General features: G+C 41.1%; 1 protein-coding gene across 2 annotated transcripts in view; it reads left to right on the top strand.

Moving 5' to 3' along the window:
* KCNH7 (potassium voltage-gated channel subfamily H member 7) overlaps window positions 1-21372 on the top strand; it is a 457016-nt gene extending 435644 nt beyond the window's left edge. For both annotated transcript variants that reach the window (XM_033947144.1, XM_033947145.1), the window contains exons 15-17: window positions 8230-8398; window positions 11888-12080; window positions 20242-21372. In XM_033947144.1, the coding sequence (XP_033803035.1) occupies window positions 8230-8398; window positions 11888-12080; window positions 20242-20508 (629 nt within the window). In that variant the 3' untranslated portion in view covers window positions 20509-21372. The remainder of the gene's footprint in view (window positions 1-8229; window positions 8399-11887; window positions 12081-20241) is intronic.
* Window positions 21373-21716: the final 344 nt, after the last annotated feature.

Here is a 21716-nt window from a genome sequence, read left to right on the forward strand (position 1 = left end):
AAAAAAAAACCTGAAGCATATAAGTACATACCCAAACTTAGCTGTATTCAAGTATTTATTTACTTATATACCACTTACATCCTAAGTGGTTTTACATTCAGGTACTTTATCATATTTCCCTATCTGTCCCAGTAGGCTCAATCTCTATCTAGTGTACCTGGGGCAATGAGAGGATTAAGGCCCAAATTCTGTAACCAGTGCCTAAAGTTAGGCACCTATTTTGGAGGCGCTCAACTAGATAGGCACCTACCTAAATTAAATAACAAGCCCAATTAAGTTTTTAATCAGCACTGATTGAAACATAAACGCTTATCAAGAAAGCGCGATTCTGTAACAAGGAGCCTCTAAAATTTAAGGCGACCTTCAAAAAAATAGGCACTATGCATGCTAGGAGTGGGCGTGGCTACATGTTAGGCGCCTTGTTGCAGAATCGCTGCTCTTAAGCTTGCTTAAGCGCTCAGCTAGGCGCCTAAATTTTAGTTGTCCCTAGAGCTGGCCTATTTCTTAGGTGCCTCCAAAATAGGTTCCGCTCAGCGTGATTCATTAAACAGCACCCAATTTTACTTGAATTGCGCTGAACAGTGTCTAATTAGGAGCCTAACTTTGGGGCGCTTCTTATAGAATTTGCCCTTCAGTGACTTGCCCAGGGTCACAAGGAGCAGTGAGGGATTTTTGAACCCACAGCCTCAAGCTATAGCTCTAACCCCTTTCCAGAACATTACCAATAAAAGATCCCAGTGGAAATATCTCTCCATCTCTACTCTTTTTCTGTTTCATGAACTAACGGCAACATTAGTGCACAGGCATAAGTGAAATAAATAGAAAATCAGGGTCTTTGCAGCTACAGTAAAAAACAGGCCTTAGTATGCAAGAAAGACCTGTGTGAGGGCACACTGAGGCCTATTTTTCCCATAGCTTAGTAAAAGAACCCTTAAACTGGAAAATTTGAGTGACCTCTGTAATGCAATATCTAGAATTATTTTTATATCATGCATACTTTGTATTTAATTTACAAAGAGAAACTACCCTGTTAGCGTCTCTTCAAATTCACACTACTATTTGTATAGGTAAATGAAGGGTGAGGTGGCAATGTACATATTTTTGAAAATGTCAAGTATGGCAAACACAACTTCTGTAAATGTCCTAATTTTAATGCTTCCAAAAGTGCATGTGCTGTGGGAATGAACATCGGTCAGAGGGCAATTTTCAGACAGATCACTTACAGGGAAACTACCAATGTGGACTACCATGTTATTTTTGCGCAGGCTACATTTTATGCAATGAAATTTCGGGAGTCTTTCACTAAGGATTAGGGCATGTTATCTGCCCCAGGGCCCGTTTTATTCCTATGGGCCCTGCTGTAGATAAAATGTGCTAATCTTTAATAAACGATGCCCTTAGTTACTTATGACCAAAGTTAACAATAAAGGTAGCCCACATTGATAACTTCCACCCTAAATGGCTTTGAAAATTGCCCTTTAAATTCATAGCAACTAATAATCTAGTAAAATAAAGGCATTAATCATTTAAAAATTCAGTCTCTGATCCTGTAAGCAAAGGTCAAAAGCGTACCCTTCAACACTCAGAGTGACAGACGTCCCAGTATGAAAGCTTTTCTTCACACTGATGGAGATAGAATTGTGTCACTGCAGCTATGGCAACCCTTTCCCTGGCAACTCATTGCAGTTTAGTCTAGTGCTAAATTTAGCAGCCTACAAGCCTGTGTTTTGATCAAGACCACACATGATCCAAACTGTCTTATTTTAGACTATATGTCTCAACGCAAGATTTTTTATTTTGTTTTATTGAATCATTCAGCTTCAATGTAAATTCAAAGCTGTCAAAATCAAGTGGTTTTTGTTTTTTTTAATTATTTCTATATAGAAATTATCTGGTTCAGTTAAAGACAGATTTTACATCTAGCATGAGTAGATACGAGGGGGTGCTGAAAATTCTCAGCCCGACTAACGAACTTCCTAAATTCTGAGCATTATTTTGCCATTGTAGTGGAAAAAAAAGTGTTAGCTTATTTCATTAAGTGCCAATTTGCAGAAACGAAATTCTATGTTTCAGATCATTGATTGAACCATTCAGATCATTGATTGAACCATATCCATGTCATTCTCTTCATGGTTAGGCTGAGAACTTTTCAGCATTCCCTCATATACTATACAGCTTGTAAGTGGCCTTGTCATAAATCTTATGATGACAGACTTAGAGAACTTGATATGGAGAAAAGATGGGAGGAGGAGATATTATAGAGATATATATTATATATATATATGGGGCGTTAATGTGCAAAAGGTGAGTCTTTTTCAAAGGAAGGAAAGCTCTGGAAGGAGAGGGCGGGCATAGGATGAAGTTAAGAGGTGAAAGGCTCAGAAGTAATGTAAGAAAAAACTTTAAAGAAAGGGTGGTAGATGTATGGAATAGTCTCCTGGTGGAGGTGGTAGAGATGAAGACTGTTTCTGAATTTAAGATAGCATGGGACAGGCATTTGGGATCTCTTAGTGAGAGAAGGAGATAGTGGATATTGTGAATAGGCAGACTGGATGGGCCATTTGACCTTTATCTGCCATCATGTTTCTATATTTCTATAAATTATCATCTCTGTTGAATTACACAAATAGGGCCGGATTCTGTATATGATGCTGAAAGTTAGTTGTCAGAATTATGTCTGGTTCTATCAGGCATAAGTCCAATGCCCAAAATTAGGCACAGATAGGCGTTATTATTTAACATGGCACTTGACTTTTGGGTGTGCCTATGACTTGTCTAAGTCTCTTCCATAGCCACACCACTTTGTGGGCTGCACACATAAAAGGTTAGGGACCACATTATACAATAGTATGCAGAGAAGATCCACATGCAACTCCAATTAAGTGTTTATTAACACCAATCAAGTATCTAATTGGTGCTTGTTAACCCTCATTAATAAATTGAGTTGTTTATGGATCTCTGATCCATATGTAAATTCTGGTGCCCAACTTTGGAAGACCTATACAATATAGAATCCAAGATATAGTGCAGTATGAATATAAAATGAACTACAACCAGTTTGCATTCAAAATAACCATTATGTAAAAATAAACCATCTTTTGACATGCATGCTCAAGGTGAAGCTTTGCAAGAAGATGATCATTAGAGACCTCCCAAATTACGACAATGAAAACATTCCATCAGACTATTGAATAAAACTAAACAACAGGTTTGCCTTGCTTGATACAAAAGATAGAGAACCCAAAGAGTTATGGAATGAAATCAAAACTGTAATTAGTGATGAAGCTAAAAGAACACTCCAGAAGAAAAAGAAAGCCAAGAAATCACCTTGGATCTCAAAAGAAAACAGAAAAGTAGCAGAAGAAAGAAGACAAGCAAAACAATCCGGTGATAGAGAAAAAGTATCACAAATGAACCGAGTGTTTCAAAATCAAGTTCAGCAAGACAAAGAACAATATCTCAAGGATATTTGTCATAAAATTGAATCAGAACATGTAAATGGAAAAACCAGATTAGCCTATCAGGAGATTAAGAAATTGCAGCAGAAATTCCAACCTTGATTGGGGATGCTTAAAGATGCCAATAAAATGATATTGAATGATCCAGAAAGCATTAAAAAGAGATTGAAAGAATATACAGAATAGTTATACAAAAAAAGGCAAATTAAAAAAGGAAATTAAACTGGAAATTGAAGCTGAAGAAGAACCAGATATTTTAAAAGAAGTCATAGCAGCAATTAAAGCTTTATCAAAAAATGAGTCTCCTGGTATTGACGGTATTCCAATTGAATTAATAAAAGTCTCAGAAGGTGCTATCATGGCCCTTCCTCGACTATGTCAACAGATTTGGAAGGAAAAAACATGGTCAACTGATTGGAGAAGATCACTGTTCATACCTATACTGAAGAAAGGTGACACTAAGAACTGTAACAAGTATAGAACAATTGCATTAATTCCACACACTAGCAAAATATTGCTGAAAATAATTCAATGAAGGCTCCAATAATACATTAAGCAAGAACTACTCGAAGTTTAGGCTGGTTTCAGAAAAGGTTGAGAAGCAAGAGACATTATTGCCAATGTTAGATAGATATTGGAGAAAAGCAAAGAATAGCAAAAGCCCCTATACCTTTGCTTCATCAACTACAGCAAAGCTTTTGACTGTGTGGATCACAATAAACTATGGAGAACTCTAGTGCAAATGGGAATACCCAAACACTTAACTCAGCTGATAAAGAGCCTATATGAAAATCAAGATGCTGCAGTGAGAACACTGATTGGTTTCCAATAAAATGTGGCATCAGGCAAGGATGCATCTTGTCACCTTACCTGTTCAACCTGTACATGTGAAATCATCTTCAGAAAAACAAATTTGGAAGAAGAGAGTGTTGGTTTCAAAGTTGGTGGCTAAAATATAAACAACCTGCACTATGCAGATGATACAACACTCATCACCAGCAGCAAAGAAGACATGCAATTTAGCAATTGCATTTCATTTTTGATTCACCCTCATATTTGAAAATGCACACCTTCTTGAGGATCCCACCACTGAAAAGTCTGAAGATGGGTTGGAAAGGATGGATGTCATTGATACACAGTGGTCAGCTGTGTTGAAGCCCCATATCGTAGATAGATATTTGGTAGCTTCCCATCAGTTCATTTATATTCAGAGTGACCCCGACTTAAAAATTGAAGAAGACCACTGAATATGGCTAAAACTGAACTCCTTATCTTTCCCCCCAAACCCGCCTCCCCCCTCTCACCGTTCTCTATCTCTGTGGATAACCCTATCCTCCTCCCTGTCTCGTCAGCTCGCAACCTTGAGGTGATCTTTGACTCCTCTCTCTCCTTCTCTGCTCGAATCCAACAGACCACCAAATCCTGTCGCTTCCTCCTCTATAACATTACCAAAATCTGTCCTCTTCTCTCTGAACACACGACCAAAACCTTTGGCCACGCTCTCATCACCTTGCGCTTAGACTACTGCAACGTACTTCTCTCGGGCCTCCCGCACACCTGTTTCTCACCTCTTCAATCCATTCAAAATGCTGCTGGTCGACTCATATTCCGTGAGAGGATTCATAGACAATGGCGCGAAAGACAAAAGCGTGCGCCAACAATTGAGCGCAGCACGTGCCGCCGCGCCACTCTAAATTACAGTTTTTAGGGGCTCCGATGGGGGGTTTTGTTGGGGAACCCCCCCAGTTTACTTAATAGACATCGCACCGGCATTATGGGGGGGTTTGGGGGGTTGTAACCCTCCACATTTTACTGTAAACTGAACTTTTTCCCTAAAAACAGGGAAAAAGTGAAGTTTTCAGAAAAATGTGGGGGGTTACAACCCCCCACACCCCCCACAACGCCCCAACACGGCGCGATGTCTATTAAGTAAAGTGGGGGGGTTCCCCCCACGCCCACCCATCAGAGCGCTAAAAACAGTAATTTAGAGCGGCACGGCGGCGCGCGCTGCGCTCAATTGTCTGGGCGCACCTTTTTCCCGGCGCGCTTTTGACCTGACACCCCGTGAGAGACACTAGTCTCACATTACCCCTCTCTCCAAGTCACTTCATTGGCTCCCCGTCCATTTCCAAATACAGTTTAAACTCCTCTTGCTGACCTACAAGTGCATTCGCTCTGATGCCTCCCGAAATCTCTCCTCACTCATCTCCTCCTATGCTCCCCCCCCGTGATCTCCGCTCATTGGGCAAGCCCCTCTTATCTGTACCCTTCTCTTCCACTGCCAACTCCAGACTGTCCCTTCTTTCTTGCAGCACCGTATGCCTGAAATAGGTTACCTAAATCAATACGTCATGCTCCGTCCCTGACAGTGTTCAAATCCAAGCTACAGGACCACTTTTTTGAAACTGCTTTCAACTCTTAACTCCCCCTCACTTCTGTCAGATACCTATACCCACTATAACCTCCCCAACCCTGAAATGTCCTGTCAAAATTAGATTGTAAGCTCTTCTGAGCAGGGACTGTCTATTGTATGTGAAAATGTACAGTGGTGCGTACGCCTTTCAGCACTATAGAAATAATAAATTGTAGAAGTAGTAATGAAAACAGTTACTAGGATAGTTATTGGTAGTATAAAACTGCAGTTTTAACAACATATTAACACTTAGCAGTTTACAGTGACATATGTATGTCTTAGCAGTCATTAGTGAACATGTGATTTAGGAAGGGGGTTTGAGGGTTTCATTGACCAGTTAAAGGGCTGCAGGAAACAAAAGAGTTTAAGAATCCTTGCAGTACAGTTTCAGAGGGTTTTAAATAGTACCAAGTAATCAGCATCATACTACCTATACTTTATTAGTGCTCATTAAAGATCTGACCTGAGGAAAGACATTTTGGCCTTCCAAAGTTGGAACATAAGAATTGCCGCTGCGGGGTCAGACCAGTGGTCCATCGGGTCCAGCAGTCCGCTCCCGCGGCATCACCTAGGTCAAAGACCAGTGCCCTAACTGAGACCAGCCCTACCTGCATAAGTTCCAGTTCAGCTGGAACTTGTCTAACTTTATCTTGAATCCCTGGAGGGTGTTTTCCCCTATTCCAGTTTTCCACCACTCTCTGGGTGAAGAAGAACTTCCTTACGTTTGTACGGAATCTATCCCCTTTAATTAGACCAATAAAAATTACCACTTTATTTTCTCGTTCTTTCTTCTTTTGACTCGGTAAAGGAAAGTGCAGGGGGAGAAGGCAGAAGAATGACAAGGCAGATGAGACAGTAAAACTGACCCACTGTAGAGAAAAGAGGCACAATTGTATTATATTAGCCCAATAAACTTTTTTTGTTGACCTTAATTTCTGCATAACAAGTAGAGAAGGCTAATGTGGCAACCGCAGTTCTTTGCTCAGAACTTTATATGATAATCTCACTCAGTGGTCCTATTTTTAATACTCTGTTCTTTCAAATGACTTGATATGAGTGGCAGAAAACATCAGAGTACAAAGTGAAGCAGGTTTAAGCAGATTGGAAATGTTAAAAGAACTTTGAAATACTACAATAACTGCTAAAATAGACTGTGTGTTCCGACTACCCTCTATCAATACTTGAAAGCTTTTTAACAGAACATAAAATGAATTAGAAAGCTAACAATGTAACCGAGTAAAGAAAATAACTTTTAAAACTAACAAACAGACATGAAGGCTGATATATTTCCCCCTCCGTAATCGTGAATTCCGTATCTACGGATTTGCTTATTCGCGGTTTTAAACCACATAATTCATTTTCATTTTTTGGGCTATTTTAAGCCCTGTAAGCCCCCCCCCCCCTTAAGTTTTACCTGGTGATCTAGCGGGTTTTCAGGGCAGGAGCAATCTTCCCACGCTCCTGCCCCATGCAGATCGCTCACAGGAAGTGGCTTGAGAGACTATGGGAGCTCAAGGCAGCCATTTCCTGTGAGCGATCTGCATGGGGCAGGAGCATGGGAAGATCGCTCCTGCCTGAAAACCCGCTAGACCACCAAGTAAGGCTTAAGGGGGGGGGCTTTCAGGGCTTAAAATAGCCAGGGGAAGCGGGGGTTAGGGGCAGAACCGGCCCAAATATTATTTGTGGTTTTTTAATATTCGCGGGCCGGCTCTGCCCCTAACCCCCACAAATACGGAGGGGGAAGTGTATATTAAACCACAGAGCTGAGGTGAAGCTAATTTGCTACTGAAATTACTTATGTTAGATTTGTCCTTTTGTGTATGAGAATCGACTTAGCACTGTAAGAAGTCTGAGCTCATTCTATCGTCACTATTAGAAGTCTCTCTCAAATTAGCTTTCACTTATCATCGTTAGAAGTCTTTACTCAAACTTTCTTTTGCTAACTTATCGCAACCTTAGAATGACAGGGTTCTAAGTGACAATTTTCAGTATTTTTAACGCCAATGATTTCCAGGTTCTATCTGACATTATCTTTATATTATCATCATGTAGTATTTAGAGAAACTCTGTTCTGGTGTTAAATTAATAAATAAATCCGCACATGTCATTGAACACCAAATTGCCCCACAAACCTCCACTTCAAATTCTTGAGAATGACTTTTGGTACAGTTAGAACCCTGTCATTCTAAGGTCGCATTATGTTATGTATATTAACTTGTAACCCATTCTGAGCTCATTTGGGAGGACGAGCTAAAAAAATGGAATAAATAAATAAATTTACAAAGGGGTTTTCATATGTAGTTTAGCTATACATTTGTATGCCTATATAAAACAAAATTTTAACTGTGTTTTTAACAGACATTGCCACGCCAAGGAAGTGGGAACAAGAAAAGTTAGCATCGCACAAAGAGGTATCTAATCTGCCAACACTACACCCTGCCACATGGCGCATCTGCCAAGCGGAAAGTGAAGTCGCATATGGAGAAGTGGAGCATAGGCTTGATTTACTCCAAGAACAACTCAACAGGTACAAACACCCACATTAAACCTCTTGCTCACCTATTATTCATCTGTTCAATAGCCATGTTGTTTTAATCATTCCCACAATAAAATGAATCACCCAAATCCCTCGTGTGTCCTGTTGGTCTGTCTTGAATAGATTGTGAGCTCTGATGAGCAGCACTGTGTACATCTACAGAAATGATTAGTAAACTAGGCCAGGCATTCGCAATACAATCCTCTAGATCAGGGGAGTCAAAGTCCCTCCTTGAGGGCCGCAATCCATTCGGGTTTTCAGGATTTCCCCAATGAATATGCATGAGATCTATTTGCATGCACTGCTTTCATTGTATGCTAATAGATCTCATGCATATTCATTGGGGAAATCCTGAAAACCCAACTGGATTGCAGCCCTTGAGGAGGGACTTTGACACCTCTGCTCTACATACATGTGAGCCAACCAGGTTTCAGCATATCCACAGCAAAGATTTGCATACAATGCAAATGCATCTCATCTGTATATTGTGGGTATTCTGAAAACCTGAATGGCTTGGTGTGTCCCAAGGTCTGGGTTAAGAGCTACCGAACTAGACTATTTAAAGGTGGGGCACAAAGTTATTGAATAGCTACAGGGCTGCCCAAGTCCGGTCCTCGAGATTTACTAGCAGGCCAGGTTTTCAGGATATCCACAATGAATATGCATGTGAGAGATTTGCATACCAAGAAGGCAGTGCAGGCAAATCTCTCTCATGCATATTCATTGTGGATATCCTGGAAATCTGGCCTGCCCGTAGATCTCGAGGACCGGACTTGGGCATCCCTGAGCTATAACATAGGCCCCTAAATTAGATAATTCTCAGTAAAGAATTGATTTAGGGTGGTCAATTTGTTCTGCTTTATTAGGGCAAACTAATCAAGTACTGGCTTTCTCCTGGTGCAACTGAGCTTGTAGACCTGCTTTTAATAAAGGAATCAAACTAAAATTCCATGCTTTTGATGGAGTAAAACCAGGGCTGGACCAAGCTTCCTAGAAAAAATAATCCCCAGAGACAATTAAAAATCCATATTTAATATTAGCCATGTTGAATGCTCTTTCTCATTTCCTTCTCTATTATTACTTCATTGTTCTACTGACAACCTGTTCTTTGTATTCTCCTCATGATTTATATGTAAACACCCTTGATCCTTTTTAGACATAGAGCGATCCACAAATTGCAGATCAGATTAGATTAGGTGATTAAGAGTCCATAATACATAATGCAAGCTTGCAGAGCAATGTGATGGCCTACCAACAATTCAAAAGCAAGTGAATGTGTTGGATTAGTCTGAGGAAATGATTCTTTATTCTTCGTTTGCTGCAATTCCTTCCTGCCTAATTTGTGACTATCACTGATACATCACATGTTCATGTAACTTAGTTTAGTGCACACAGTATTGATCTGTTTGTCACCTTGTTTTTCGCTGACATCTCCTTTTCTTTTTGGCAAGCAACATGATGAAACTTACAGTTTTCCTACTTTCCTGCTTCTACTGTCATGGACATTAAGAATTAATATCTAGGGAAGAACAGCTGTACCATTTTAGTTTCATGCCATTTTCCATGTCATTTCCAGGAATCTTCATTTTATTTGAGTAAAATGGTGTGGTAAGCCATGTTAGTCTATTTTTAAAGGTAATATATTTGGAGGACCATTTTCAATATGAAGGTTTTGGCCAGCTACTAGTGAACTGGATTGGCTATCGTGAGAACGGGCTACTGGGCTTGATGGACCATTAGTTTGACCCAGTAAGGTTATTCTTATGTTTTTATGTCCAAATCTGAGTTTGAACATTGTGTGGAAGTCACACAAAAATCTAGTACCAAAAATGCCCATTTTCAAAACTGTAAAATGTCTACCCCATTTTTTTCCATAAATGGCCATTTTTCAAATCCAGTGGTAATCTGGGCAGTTTGGGCATCTTTTTGACACTTATTCATTGTTAAAATAGATCTAGCCCAACTGTGCCCTGGATGTATTCTTAAATGTTCGATTATGGCAAAAAAATGTCAAATCATAAGCCTTCCCTTGTCCTGTCCAGGCCACACCCCTGTGTGCACAATCATCATAGAAATCCGTCTAGAAAATAGATTTTGAAAATGGTGAATTGGAAGGGTTTGGTGAACAAAATGCCCATCTGCCCCCTATATGTCATATTTTGGATGTTTTTCTTTTTGAAAATAAGTCTCATAGTCACTGTGATCTCTCGGCAACCATTTTGAACCTCTTTGGGCCAGCGGCGCTCTAGCAGAGTCAGGGGCAGGAAAGAGTTGGGCTCTTTCCTGCTCCTGTAGAAGCCACTGGACCACCAGGGATGATAAAGTAAGGCATGAGGGGGTCATGTAAGCATTGAGGAAGGGTTCCTTGGATTGCCATTGCCACAGTATTACTGTGGCAGCGGTTCCTGTTCCCGCAGTACTACCATGAAACGGCTAACCATTACTGCAGTAATTCTGGAAAACCTAGCAACGGGTTCTCATTACCATAGGAATTACAGTGGTAACTATGGAATTCCCACAGTAACAGTTACTGTGTCACTCTCTAAACTTTATCTGGTTTGGCCACTAACCAGATAACCTCCAGCTCCACCCAACCTAAACCTATGAGCTATTCTGACACTGTCTGGATAGTGTGAAGGCAATTAAATAACATAATAGTAGCACACTCTGATTAGTCAGCAGGGGTCTCAAAGTCCCTCCTTGAGGGCCGCAATCCAGTCGGGTTTTCAGGATTTCCCCAATGAATATGCATGAGATCTATGTGCATGCACTGCTTTCACAATGCATATTCATTGGGGAAATCCTGAAAACCCGACTGGATTGCGGCCCTCAAGGAGGAACTTTGAGATCCCTGGATTAGTGCTACTCAATATCCCTCTTGCTGGCACTTACTTGGTTAACAGGACCTGCGAACTGGATAGGTACCTTTGAAATCAACCCTCATGATAATAGCAGTCATGAAACCCTATTAATGTCATCTCAATGCTTTATCGCTTCTTTGTTAGTATATTGTTTATAGTCTGCTTTGATCTTTCAGAATCTTAAGAAATGTTCAAAACCATAAACACAATTTCATCTTACCTTCTGTTTTTGTGTTAAAAAGGAATGATTTGGACAGAGCTGTATGTGGAAGATGAGCCATAGAAAGCTTCATTGCTCCCCCTGCTGTCCATTCTCTTTGTAACATTTTTTTAGTACTTCAATATCATTTTTTTTTAATGGGATGCACATCACAGCTAATTAGTTCCAGATTCTACCAACAGGGTTCATCCAGTCCTAGGTTCGCTCATTGCAATGAAGGATGTGTAGTTCTGATGACCCTGTTACATTCCCTCGCAAAAACAAGGCCCTGGATGTAGTGGAATAAACCCAAAACTAAATCATCCCTGGAAGGCACATCTGTAACATCTTTTAAGGCACTGGTTAATGTTTCAAATTAATACGATGTGACTCATTTTCTTTCATTCTTATTCATTTCAGACTAGAATCACAAATGACAGCTGACATTCAAGCCATCCTCCAATTATTGCAGAGGCAATCAGTATTGGTTCCACCTTCATACAGTTTGGTAACAGCAGGTGTAGAATATCAAAGGCCGGCTATAATGCCAATACACAGTGTTAACCCGGTGGCATCTATTAAAACAGACAGAAGCTTCAGTCCATCATCACAAGTAAGCATATGTTCATTACGGAGGCTTAGACAAGCTAGGGCATATTTTGAACTTGATATATTGTTCTTGCCTACAGAGACTGTTGTAATATCACTTATGTGGGATGTAAGGAGTCAGTACAGAAAAAGATTCAAATGTTGCAGAATACAGTAGCTCAAATGATTTATGGGACACCCAAATTTAATAGAGTTTCCCCACACACAACTCCCCCCCCCCCCCCCCGATATTGGTGGCATTGCATTGGCTCCCAGCGGAGGCACATTCTATATTCAAACTTTGTTCTTTGATCCAATGGATATTGTATGGTGGGGTCCCAGGATACATGCATGATTTAATTGATTTACCCAAATGGAATTCACTTCCTGATTCTAGAGTATTTAATCTGTGTGCAAGAAGATTTTTTACAGAACAATATTTTCTTTTAATGCAGCAAAATGGTAGAATATGTACCAACTAAGATTTCAAACTAACTATGCACGATTGAAAACTTTATTTCATAAATATATATTATCTAGATAAGTAGGCTGGGTCTGTGTAATTCACAGTCTGCTCTTGTTTCCAGCTTCATATTTGGAGAATTGTTAGCCACACTGAACTCGTAAAACTGGTGTAGGATACAAGTATCTAAAGTAATGTAATATCTTGACTGGGAATCTGACTTTCCTAAAGCCGATGAACTAAGAAATGTTTTTATACAGTAGATGCAAATGTTTTGGGCACCAACAGTTGCATGTCTGTGACTTGTAAATATCCATAATAATAAAAGGCTAAGCGCGCATGCGCTGTCGAAAATCCGTGAGTCCTGGTGGCGTGAGCTGTGCTTCTGTGCCAGTGCTCACGGCGCCTGCGCTAGCGCGTGTGCCAGCGACTGCTCCCTCCCACTGCCGGTCCTCTTCAAAGCGGCCTGCTGAGGTTCGCCAGCCACTGTAGCGAACCTTGCAGGCCACTCTAGCAAATCCAGGGAGGCGAAGGCGGGACGGAGGCTGCAATCGGCAGCGGCTGCTGCTACTCCTCCAGCCACCTAGCTCCTCTCCGCAGGCCCCGGCTGGCAGCCCCCTCTGCCCAGTCCTCTCTGCTCCGGTGGCCCGCGCAGGAGAAGGAGCGGATGAAGCAGGGAGACTGTGCAAAGGGAAACAAGGGGGTTGACGGGACGGGAAGGGGAAAGGGAGGGGGAGGAAGTCGAGGAATCTCTAGCACCCGTTAATGTAACGGGCTTAAAGACTAGCTTATAATAATCACATTTGAGCATGTATATGTGCACATACATGTATAAATGCCAAAATTCCACCTAAGCACTATTCTGTACAACCCCACCTAACTTACATAGAGTGTATTTGACAGATAGGCGTACACATGGGTAGATCTTGGACATAAGAACATACAGGTTGCCATACTAGGTCAGACCAAAGATCTATCAAGCAATATTCTGTTTTCAACAAGTACCTGGCAAGATCCCAAAAAGAGTAAGACAGTTTTACGCTGCTTATCCTACAACAACAACAATTTATTATTTCTATAGTGCTAACAGGCGCATGCAGCACTGTACATGCACGAGATGGTCCCTGCTCAGAAGAGCTTACAATCTAATTAAGAAATAAGCAGTCAATTTTCTCAAGCCTTGCTTGAGTACCTGAATAAATTCATGTAAACCGTTTTGAGCTCTCCTGGGAGAACGGTATAGAAAATTGAATAAATAAATAAATAATATTGGTTTATGGACTTTTAGGAAATTATCCAAACCTTTTTTAAACCCTGCTAAACTAGCTTCTTTCACCACATTCTCAAGCAATGAATTCCAGAGCTTAATTACATGTTGAATGAATGAATATTTTCTCTGGTTTGATTTAAATTTATTACGTAGTAGCTTTATCGCATGCACCTTAGTCCTACTATTTTTGGAAAGTGATTCATTTCTAATCGTTCATTTTATAGATCTCTTATCATATCTATGCAGAGCCATCTCTTCTCCAAGCTGATGAGCCCTAGCTGCTTTAATATTTCCTCACGCGGAAGTGTTTCATCTCCGTTATCATTTTTGCTGCTCTTTTCTGTACCTTTTTCTAATTACGGTACACTGCACATAGTATTCAAGGTACAGTTGCATCATGGAGTGATAAAGAGGCATTATGGTATTCTCATTTTTGTTTTACATTCCTTTCCTGATAATTTGTAACATTCTGTTTGCTTTATTAGCAACCACTGCATGCTGAGCAGAGGGTTTCATCACATTACGATAACACCGAGATCCTTTTCCTGGACAGTAATTTTTAATATGAAACTATGCATCATGTTCCTCTATCCCACATGCATCATTTTGCACTTACATTAAACATCATCTGCCATTTTGATGCCAAATCTCATAAGGTCCTCTTGCAATTTTTCACAATCCTCTTACAATTTAGCAACTTTGAACAACTTTTTGTCATCAGCAGATTTAATTACCTGTTCCCATGTCTAGATCATTTACAAATATTTTGCAAACCAGCAGTCCAAGTAAAAAAACCCTTGGCAATCTCCCGTATCTACCTGTCTCCATTCAGAATACTGCCATTTAATCCTTCTCTTTGTTTCCTGTCTTTTAACTAGTTCTTAATCCATGAAAGGACATTACCTCCTATCCCATGACTTTCTAATTTCCTTAGAAAAATCTAAATATACACAATATTGATAGGTTCACCTTTATGCACATGTTTATTCACCCCTCAAAGAAATGCAGAAGCTTGGTAAGGCAAGATTTTCCTTGACTAAATCCATGTTGGGTTTATGTCATTAATCTATGCTTATGTATATGCTCTGTAATTTTGTACTTTATAATAGACTTCATAACCAAAGTCGGGCATGGGAATTCACTCTAACTTGGCCTGGATCACTCTTTATAGACTAGTGCTTAGTGTGGATGTTCCCCTGCATCTAAATTTGAGCACCATTTACTAAATCTGGCCCTCTGTGTGCCTCTATGCTAGTTATTATGCCTTTATCCACTCTGGTTTGTCAACAAGAGCCACTGCTACATCCACCAGGACTCCTAATAAGGTGCAATGTAGTGAACATCTTCTATCAGAATTTAATGCAAAACATAGGTTCTTTCTACAGCATCTTAGCTGACCTTAGTATTCATAAGATTCGCTCACACTATTACATCTCAAATGCACCAGTATTTTTTTCTGTCTTATTTCTTGATGGTACAGCTCTTGCATCCATGAAGTACAATAGGAAAAACCATGGTACGTACAGTTCAGATCTTTATAAGGACACATCCTTGTTCTTATACATTTTCTCTAGGCCTTTCATTGTAACTCTGTCAAGTACCAGGTGCTATTGTATTTCTTGATTGCTGGAGCCATTCTTACTGATAAATTGATCCCAGGAAATAGAAACTGGCCATGACTTCTATGCCTGCCATCAACTTTAAAACTAGTGATTGCATCTGTTGTTTTAAATTTTGGTCTTTCACTTTTTTCTAACTTTGATTAGGAGGGCTATTAAGGCCCATATTCTATAAACAGCACCGAAACTTAAGCACTGGTAGGTGACCTACTGGCACCTACGTTAAGTCCAAAATGCCATTTAAAAGAGCTTATATGAGAAATTCCAAGGTGCCTATGGGTGTCTATAAAAATGGTGCCATAATAGTGCCTTATGATGCCTAATGCCATTGTAGGCATTGCTAACTCTGCAAGTGGTGTTAGGCACCTTAAAATGCCTCTGTAGGCGCAATTCACGTCAAAGGTAGTCACCGGAAATGTAGGACTTGAAAACCCTGGCCTACATTTCTCTCTCCTACCTTTCCCGAAGACGCAATTTCTCTAAATGGCACTGTTGCATGACTGATACACGATTGGTGGCCACTTTTAAGGGGACCGCCGACAACAGCGCCGCTTATAGACTCTAGGCCTAAGTCTTCTTCACTTTCTGTGTGGTGTCATCAACTTATAGAAAGGTGTTGATGCTCCTTCCTCCTGTATGTTCATTGTTGTATAATCCAGCTTCTCTCATTGTGTTTTCAGCCTACAAGTTAAATAGATATGGTATACGAATATAGCCTTGTCTTACTCCTTTGTTAAACCAATCTGTTTTTTTTAGTAATGAGTTTTTCAATTGCATCATTAGTGCTACATGTGAAAGACAGATGGCCCTCATTTTTATAAAACAGTGAAAGAAGTATGCTCAAAACATATAGCAAAAGGCAATACATTCCCAAATCAGAAAAAGACAAAACGCCAACAATTTTTTTAAAACTCAATTCATTTATAAGGTAATGAGTGTCATGTTACCGGCAAGGCACATGCTAGGAATCACTGAGAAGACAGAAAACCTGACATGTGCTAGAGCCAGAGAGGAATCAGAGCCTGCTCTTGATTAGACAGAAGTACAGAACTGAAAATTGCAGGTAGTAAGATCTGGGGCAAAATTGAAATCAGAGCAGGGCTATAGATCTTGAACTGGAGTCAGGAAGAAGTCATAAGGCTGGGGCAAGAGCTAGTAGTGAATTAAAACTGGAGGCATACAGGAGAATATTCTGGTAGAAGACACATGATAGAATGAGCACTAGTCATTGTCTGATAGTTAATGGTGTAGCCTTGAGGGCTTTCTTTTTAAAAAATCTATGGTCTTCAATTATTTCAGGTTATTAGTTGGTCTTATGGTTAGGAGGCCTTACCTCTAGGTCTGGGAGATGGGGCAGGTCTTTCACTGGCAGCGATGGGTTTTCATCTTCCCCCACTGGCTTTGTTCTATTACCACTTCTTTGTTTTAGTGATAGGTGAGAATATCATATAAAACCAAAACTGGAATAACTAAAAACAGTTTTGCTAAACCCCTTCCTCTGTGTGTATATGTGTCAACTGAGAATATAAGAATACAAAAACCATCAATACTGGGTCAAACCAATGGTCTATATAGTCCAGTATCCTGCCTCCAACAATGGCCAAGCCAGGACATAAGTACCTGGCAGAAACCCAAATAGTAGCAACATTCCATGCTACTAATCCCAAAGCAAGCAGACTACAGACTATCTCAAAAGCAGACTATACAAGCAGACTATACAAAAGCAGATTATACAAGTTCCCTCCAGGAACTTGTATAATCTAAATGTTGAGCATACCTATTCCTTGGAGCAGGTGCAAATGCCAACATCTAGATCTCAAAATTCATCTTATCATCTGAGCTTTTCACTATACAAAGTTATTCGCAACTTTGGTTATTTATGGTTTTCATCAGGGTGACCCACCTTCACCTCCCGGACCGCTCCACTGTACTTACTTTTTAAAACCTGGTAGTCTAGTGGTGAAGCAGGGCAGGAGCAATCTTCCTAGCTCCTGCCCTGTGCAGAACTGCAAACAAAAATGGCTGCCATGAGTTCCTCTGGTCTCGCAGGAACTCACAGCACATAAGAATTGCTGCTGCTGGGTCAGATCAGTGGTCCATCGTGCCCAGCAGTCCGTTCACACGGCGGCCCTCTGGTCAGAGACCAGCGCCCTAACTGAGACTAGCCTTACCTGCGGACATTCTGGTTCAGCAGGAACTTGTCTAACTTTGTCTTGATTCCCTGGAGGGTGTTTTCCCCTATGACAGACTCCAGAAGAGCGTTCCGGTTTTCCACCACTATCTGGGTGAAAAAGAACTTCCTTACGTTCGTACGGAATCTATCCCCTTTCAATTTTAGAGTGCCCTCTCGTTCTCCCTATCTTGGAGAGGCTGAACAACAACAGCACGGGGCAGCAGTGTAGGAAGATCGTTCCTGCCCTGCTTCACCGCTAGCCCACCAGGCTTTATAAAGTAAGTACAGTGAAGAGATCCGGGAGGCAGGGGTGGGGCAGAGTCGGCCCTAAAGTTATTTGTGATTTTTATTTTTGTATTCGCGGGCTGGCTTTGCCCATAACCCCCGTGAATATGAAGGAGAATGTGTATAGCACTTCAGGTCTTCTGATATACCGAGATGTCTATCTTTCCTTGCTCTGGCCATGATGGCTATATTCAGCATTAACTGATCCTTGATTTAATATGCTCTCTTCTTATTGCTCTTCTGTTCTACTGTTGTAATGTTACTATAGTCAATACGATTCTATCTGCATCTATTATAGTGAATGGCTTATAGACTATAGATAGACAAGTTAGAGGTTTATGATTTGTGGGAAATTTACATGGATCTTCCTTTGGGAAGACGGGCTTCTTTTCTGTTATTAGCCATTGTGGTGGTAAGCATGGCTGCCTGATTTTTACAATCTGGGTCTTAGTGGAATGATGTTAAATCGTTGATCCAATAATTACCCCCTCCTTTACTAACACATAATTCCTATGAGCGTCGGAGCAGTTACTGCCACTGCCGGCGCTAAAACCTGCACTATGCGTTAGTAAAGGAGGGGGGTTAGTACTCCAGGTAATTTGTAATTGGAAAGTTGCTGTTTGTTAATCATCTGCAGTCCCTGACTGATCATAGCAGCCTGCTGCCATTTGATATAAAACTTTATTAAAAAGGATTATGTATGAGTATTTTAAATGTCCATTTCCTTTTTTTTTTTTTGCTAGACCAATTGTTTTCTGGCTTATTTCTACTTCCTTTGACTCAGATTCTCTCATAGTACTACAACCGCTTATATTTCTATAGCACTACTAGGTGTATATAGAACTGTATAGAAATACAGTGTGTAAGAGATTGTAACCTCTGTGGATCAAGGACTATCTATTCAAGACAGCCAAAAAGGACAAATAAGAGAATAAGATTGGAAAGCAGCCTCAAAAGTAGACTTTTAGGGTGGATTGAATGGGATACGAAAAGGATCATGATGCACCAACTAGAAGTGTGTTTCTGGTATATGGTGTAGCAAGGTTTAAGGAGCACATTCTGGAGTTAACGGTGGAGAAGAAAGGCACAGATAAAAGAGACTTATTCAGTGAATAGAGTTCCTGAGGAAAGGTATGGAGAAAGATAAAAGAGCTAATGAGGAGCTGCAGAATGAGGCCACTAAGAGAAGTTTAAACTGTATGAGGAAACAAATAGGGAGCCAATAAGGTGGCATAAGAGAGGTTATATGTAGGTTTGCCAGATTTTCCAATTGGAAAATCCAGACCCCTAGACCCGCCCCCAATCCTGCCCAGTTCCGCCAATCCTTGCCCTGTAATGCCTTAATCCCGCCCCAGTCCCACCCTAGCTCTTATCGGGCATGCATACACAGACTTCATCCCTGCCCGACGCGATTTGATGAGGCTTTTCAAAACCCGGACAAAATGCCAGGTTTTGAAAAGCCATCCAGACACCCCCCCCCTGACCTGTCCTGAAAAGGAGATGTCCGGGGAAATCTGGACATCTGGTAACCTAGGTTATATGAGTATAGCAACACTTGCAGAAAATAAGCCATGAAGCAAAATTTTGAAAGGGAGAGATCTGGTTAAGGGGTGGGGAGGATCAGTCTTAGCAGGAGAGAATGGGAATGTGGATAATGTTTTTGGTAATAAAATACTCCCCCCGAAATTCACAGGGGTTCTGTTCCAGGAGCACCCGCAAATTTTCAAAAACTGCAAATGCGGTTTAGGAGCAGATCAGAGGTGGGAGAGAGCTGCAGGTGCAGCGGCGGGTGCTAAAAAAACAATATTTAGGCTGGCAGGCCATTTGGCTGTGCAGAAGGTTGATGGAGGAGTAAGAGAGGAGGAGGAGAAATCGGCTGTGCAGAAAGCTGATTGGCTGACTGGGGAGGGAAGAAGAGAGGAGGAGGAGAAATCGGCTGTGCAGAAGGCTGATTGGCTGACTGGGGAGGGAGGAAGAGAGGAGGAGGAGAAATCGGCTGTGCAAAAGGCTGATTCAGAAGTCTGATTCATGGACTCAGAGTCATTCCCTGTATTTTCTGACCTGAAGAGGCAGTCAGAAAATACCGCAACTGACCGAGTCCATGATTCGCAAACGCAAATTTGCGGGCGTCTACTGTATTCTCTGTTGGATGCGTGTAGAGAGATAGAAGAGTCAAAGATGACCCAAAATATTATCATTTGAGGAGATAGATGTATGGCAGTATTATCCACAGAAACAGGAACAGAGGGAAGGGGAGAAATAGGGGCAAAGATAAGTGGAAGTTTCTACTACATGTACCATTGCTTTCATATGCACAGCAGTCAAGTAAATGACCAAAATTATTTACAACTTTCCTGTTTCTTTTCTTCCCTTCAGAATCCTGAATTTCCAGACCTTGAAAAATCAAAACTGAAATCCAAAGATTCTCTCTCAAGTGGTGTGCACCTTAACACCACATCCGAGGACAACTTGACTTCTTTTTTAGAACAAGAAAATGTGGCTACTTCCGAGCCTCAGCCACAGCATTGTAAAACTAACCATCATCCAAGCAGACACCCTTCCCTGCCAGAATCTTCCATAAGTGCTATAGGAATCTTGAGTCTTCACAGGCATGTTTCTGATCCTGGTCTTCCTGGGAAATAATTTTTTTTTTCTTTTTATAAATATAACTTCAAATAAAACATAAGTGCTTTTAATGGCTGTTTTTCACTCTGTATTTATATCCTCTATACTTGACTCAGGGGCTACAAGGATACCATTATATGCAAAACTACTGTATATTTTCTTAAATATGAGGCTTCTAAGGTAAGGCTGAACAGTTAGACTGTAAATATATTTAAGAAGCATGAGTCTGATTTATAAAGAGCTTGTTCTCTTTTCCACTGTCATGGAATGGGGGCATACCCTTTACCAGTCAAACCCAATATGTTTAAACTATAAAACTGTAAGTATCACAAGGCACCTTATATTTATTTTATTTATTTATTCAATTTAACATGTACATGTTGTGAAATCATTATTCATGGTGCATGAGGATTCTTGGGAACATGCTTTCAATGAGACTGTACTTTACTATATGTATACTGCCAGAGCTATTAAGAGTGCAGATGTTAACAGCCTTTGGGCATGTGTCACACTCTGTCAACCTGTTGCCTAAACCATTCAGGCCTAGATGCACTGAGAGGATCAGTAAGACCATGGGAGTATGCACCAATCCGATTTTTTAGCCAATTCAGAAAGAGCTATTGCTGCAGATGTTCGTTGTAATTCCAGACTCTGCCGTCCGATGATCGCTGTGAGAGCGACTCTCACACATGTGCAGAGCCAGCAGGGGAAGCCCCAAACGCAGCCTCTTGCCACTCAAGTGTTTGAGGCAGGAAACCTTTTTTTAATGGGCACAGATGCTGTGCCTGTTATACACACACTATATCTGTCCCATTAAAAAAAGAACCCCCCCCCCACACACACACACGATAACAGCTGTCCCTGACAAATTGGCAACATGAACTGCACCCCCCCCCCCCCAGTAGCAAAAATGGCAGGAAGAATGCCCACTTCCTCTTGCCATGCTGAACCCCTTCCCACCCACGAAAGAAAATTGGCACAAGGGATGCCCACACCCTCCTGCCATATCGACCACCATATCGACCTCCTGCCATATCCCCACAGAGCAGCAAAATGGCAGTAGGAATGCCCAGTCCCTCCTGCCACCAAAGGCCCACCCCCATGCCAGGAGCCCCCCCAAACATCCCCTACCCTCCTCCTTCCCTCCCCCCCAAAAAGGCAGGAGGGATGCCCACTCACTCAAGCCACCAGAGGTCCCCCCCCCCCAATGAAACCCCCTGTACTTT

The sequence above is a fragment of the Geotrypetes seraphini genome, chromosome 5, assembly GCF_902459505.1.
Source record: "Geotrypetes seraphini chromosome 5, aGeoSer1.1, whole genome shotgun sequence".
Classification (NCBI taxonomy): domain Eukaryota; kingdom Metazoa; phylum Chordata; class Amphibia; order Gymnophiona; family Dermophiidae; genus Geotrypetes; species Geotrypetes seraphini.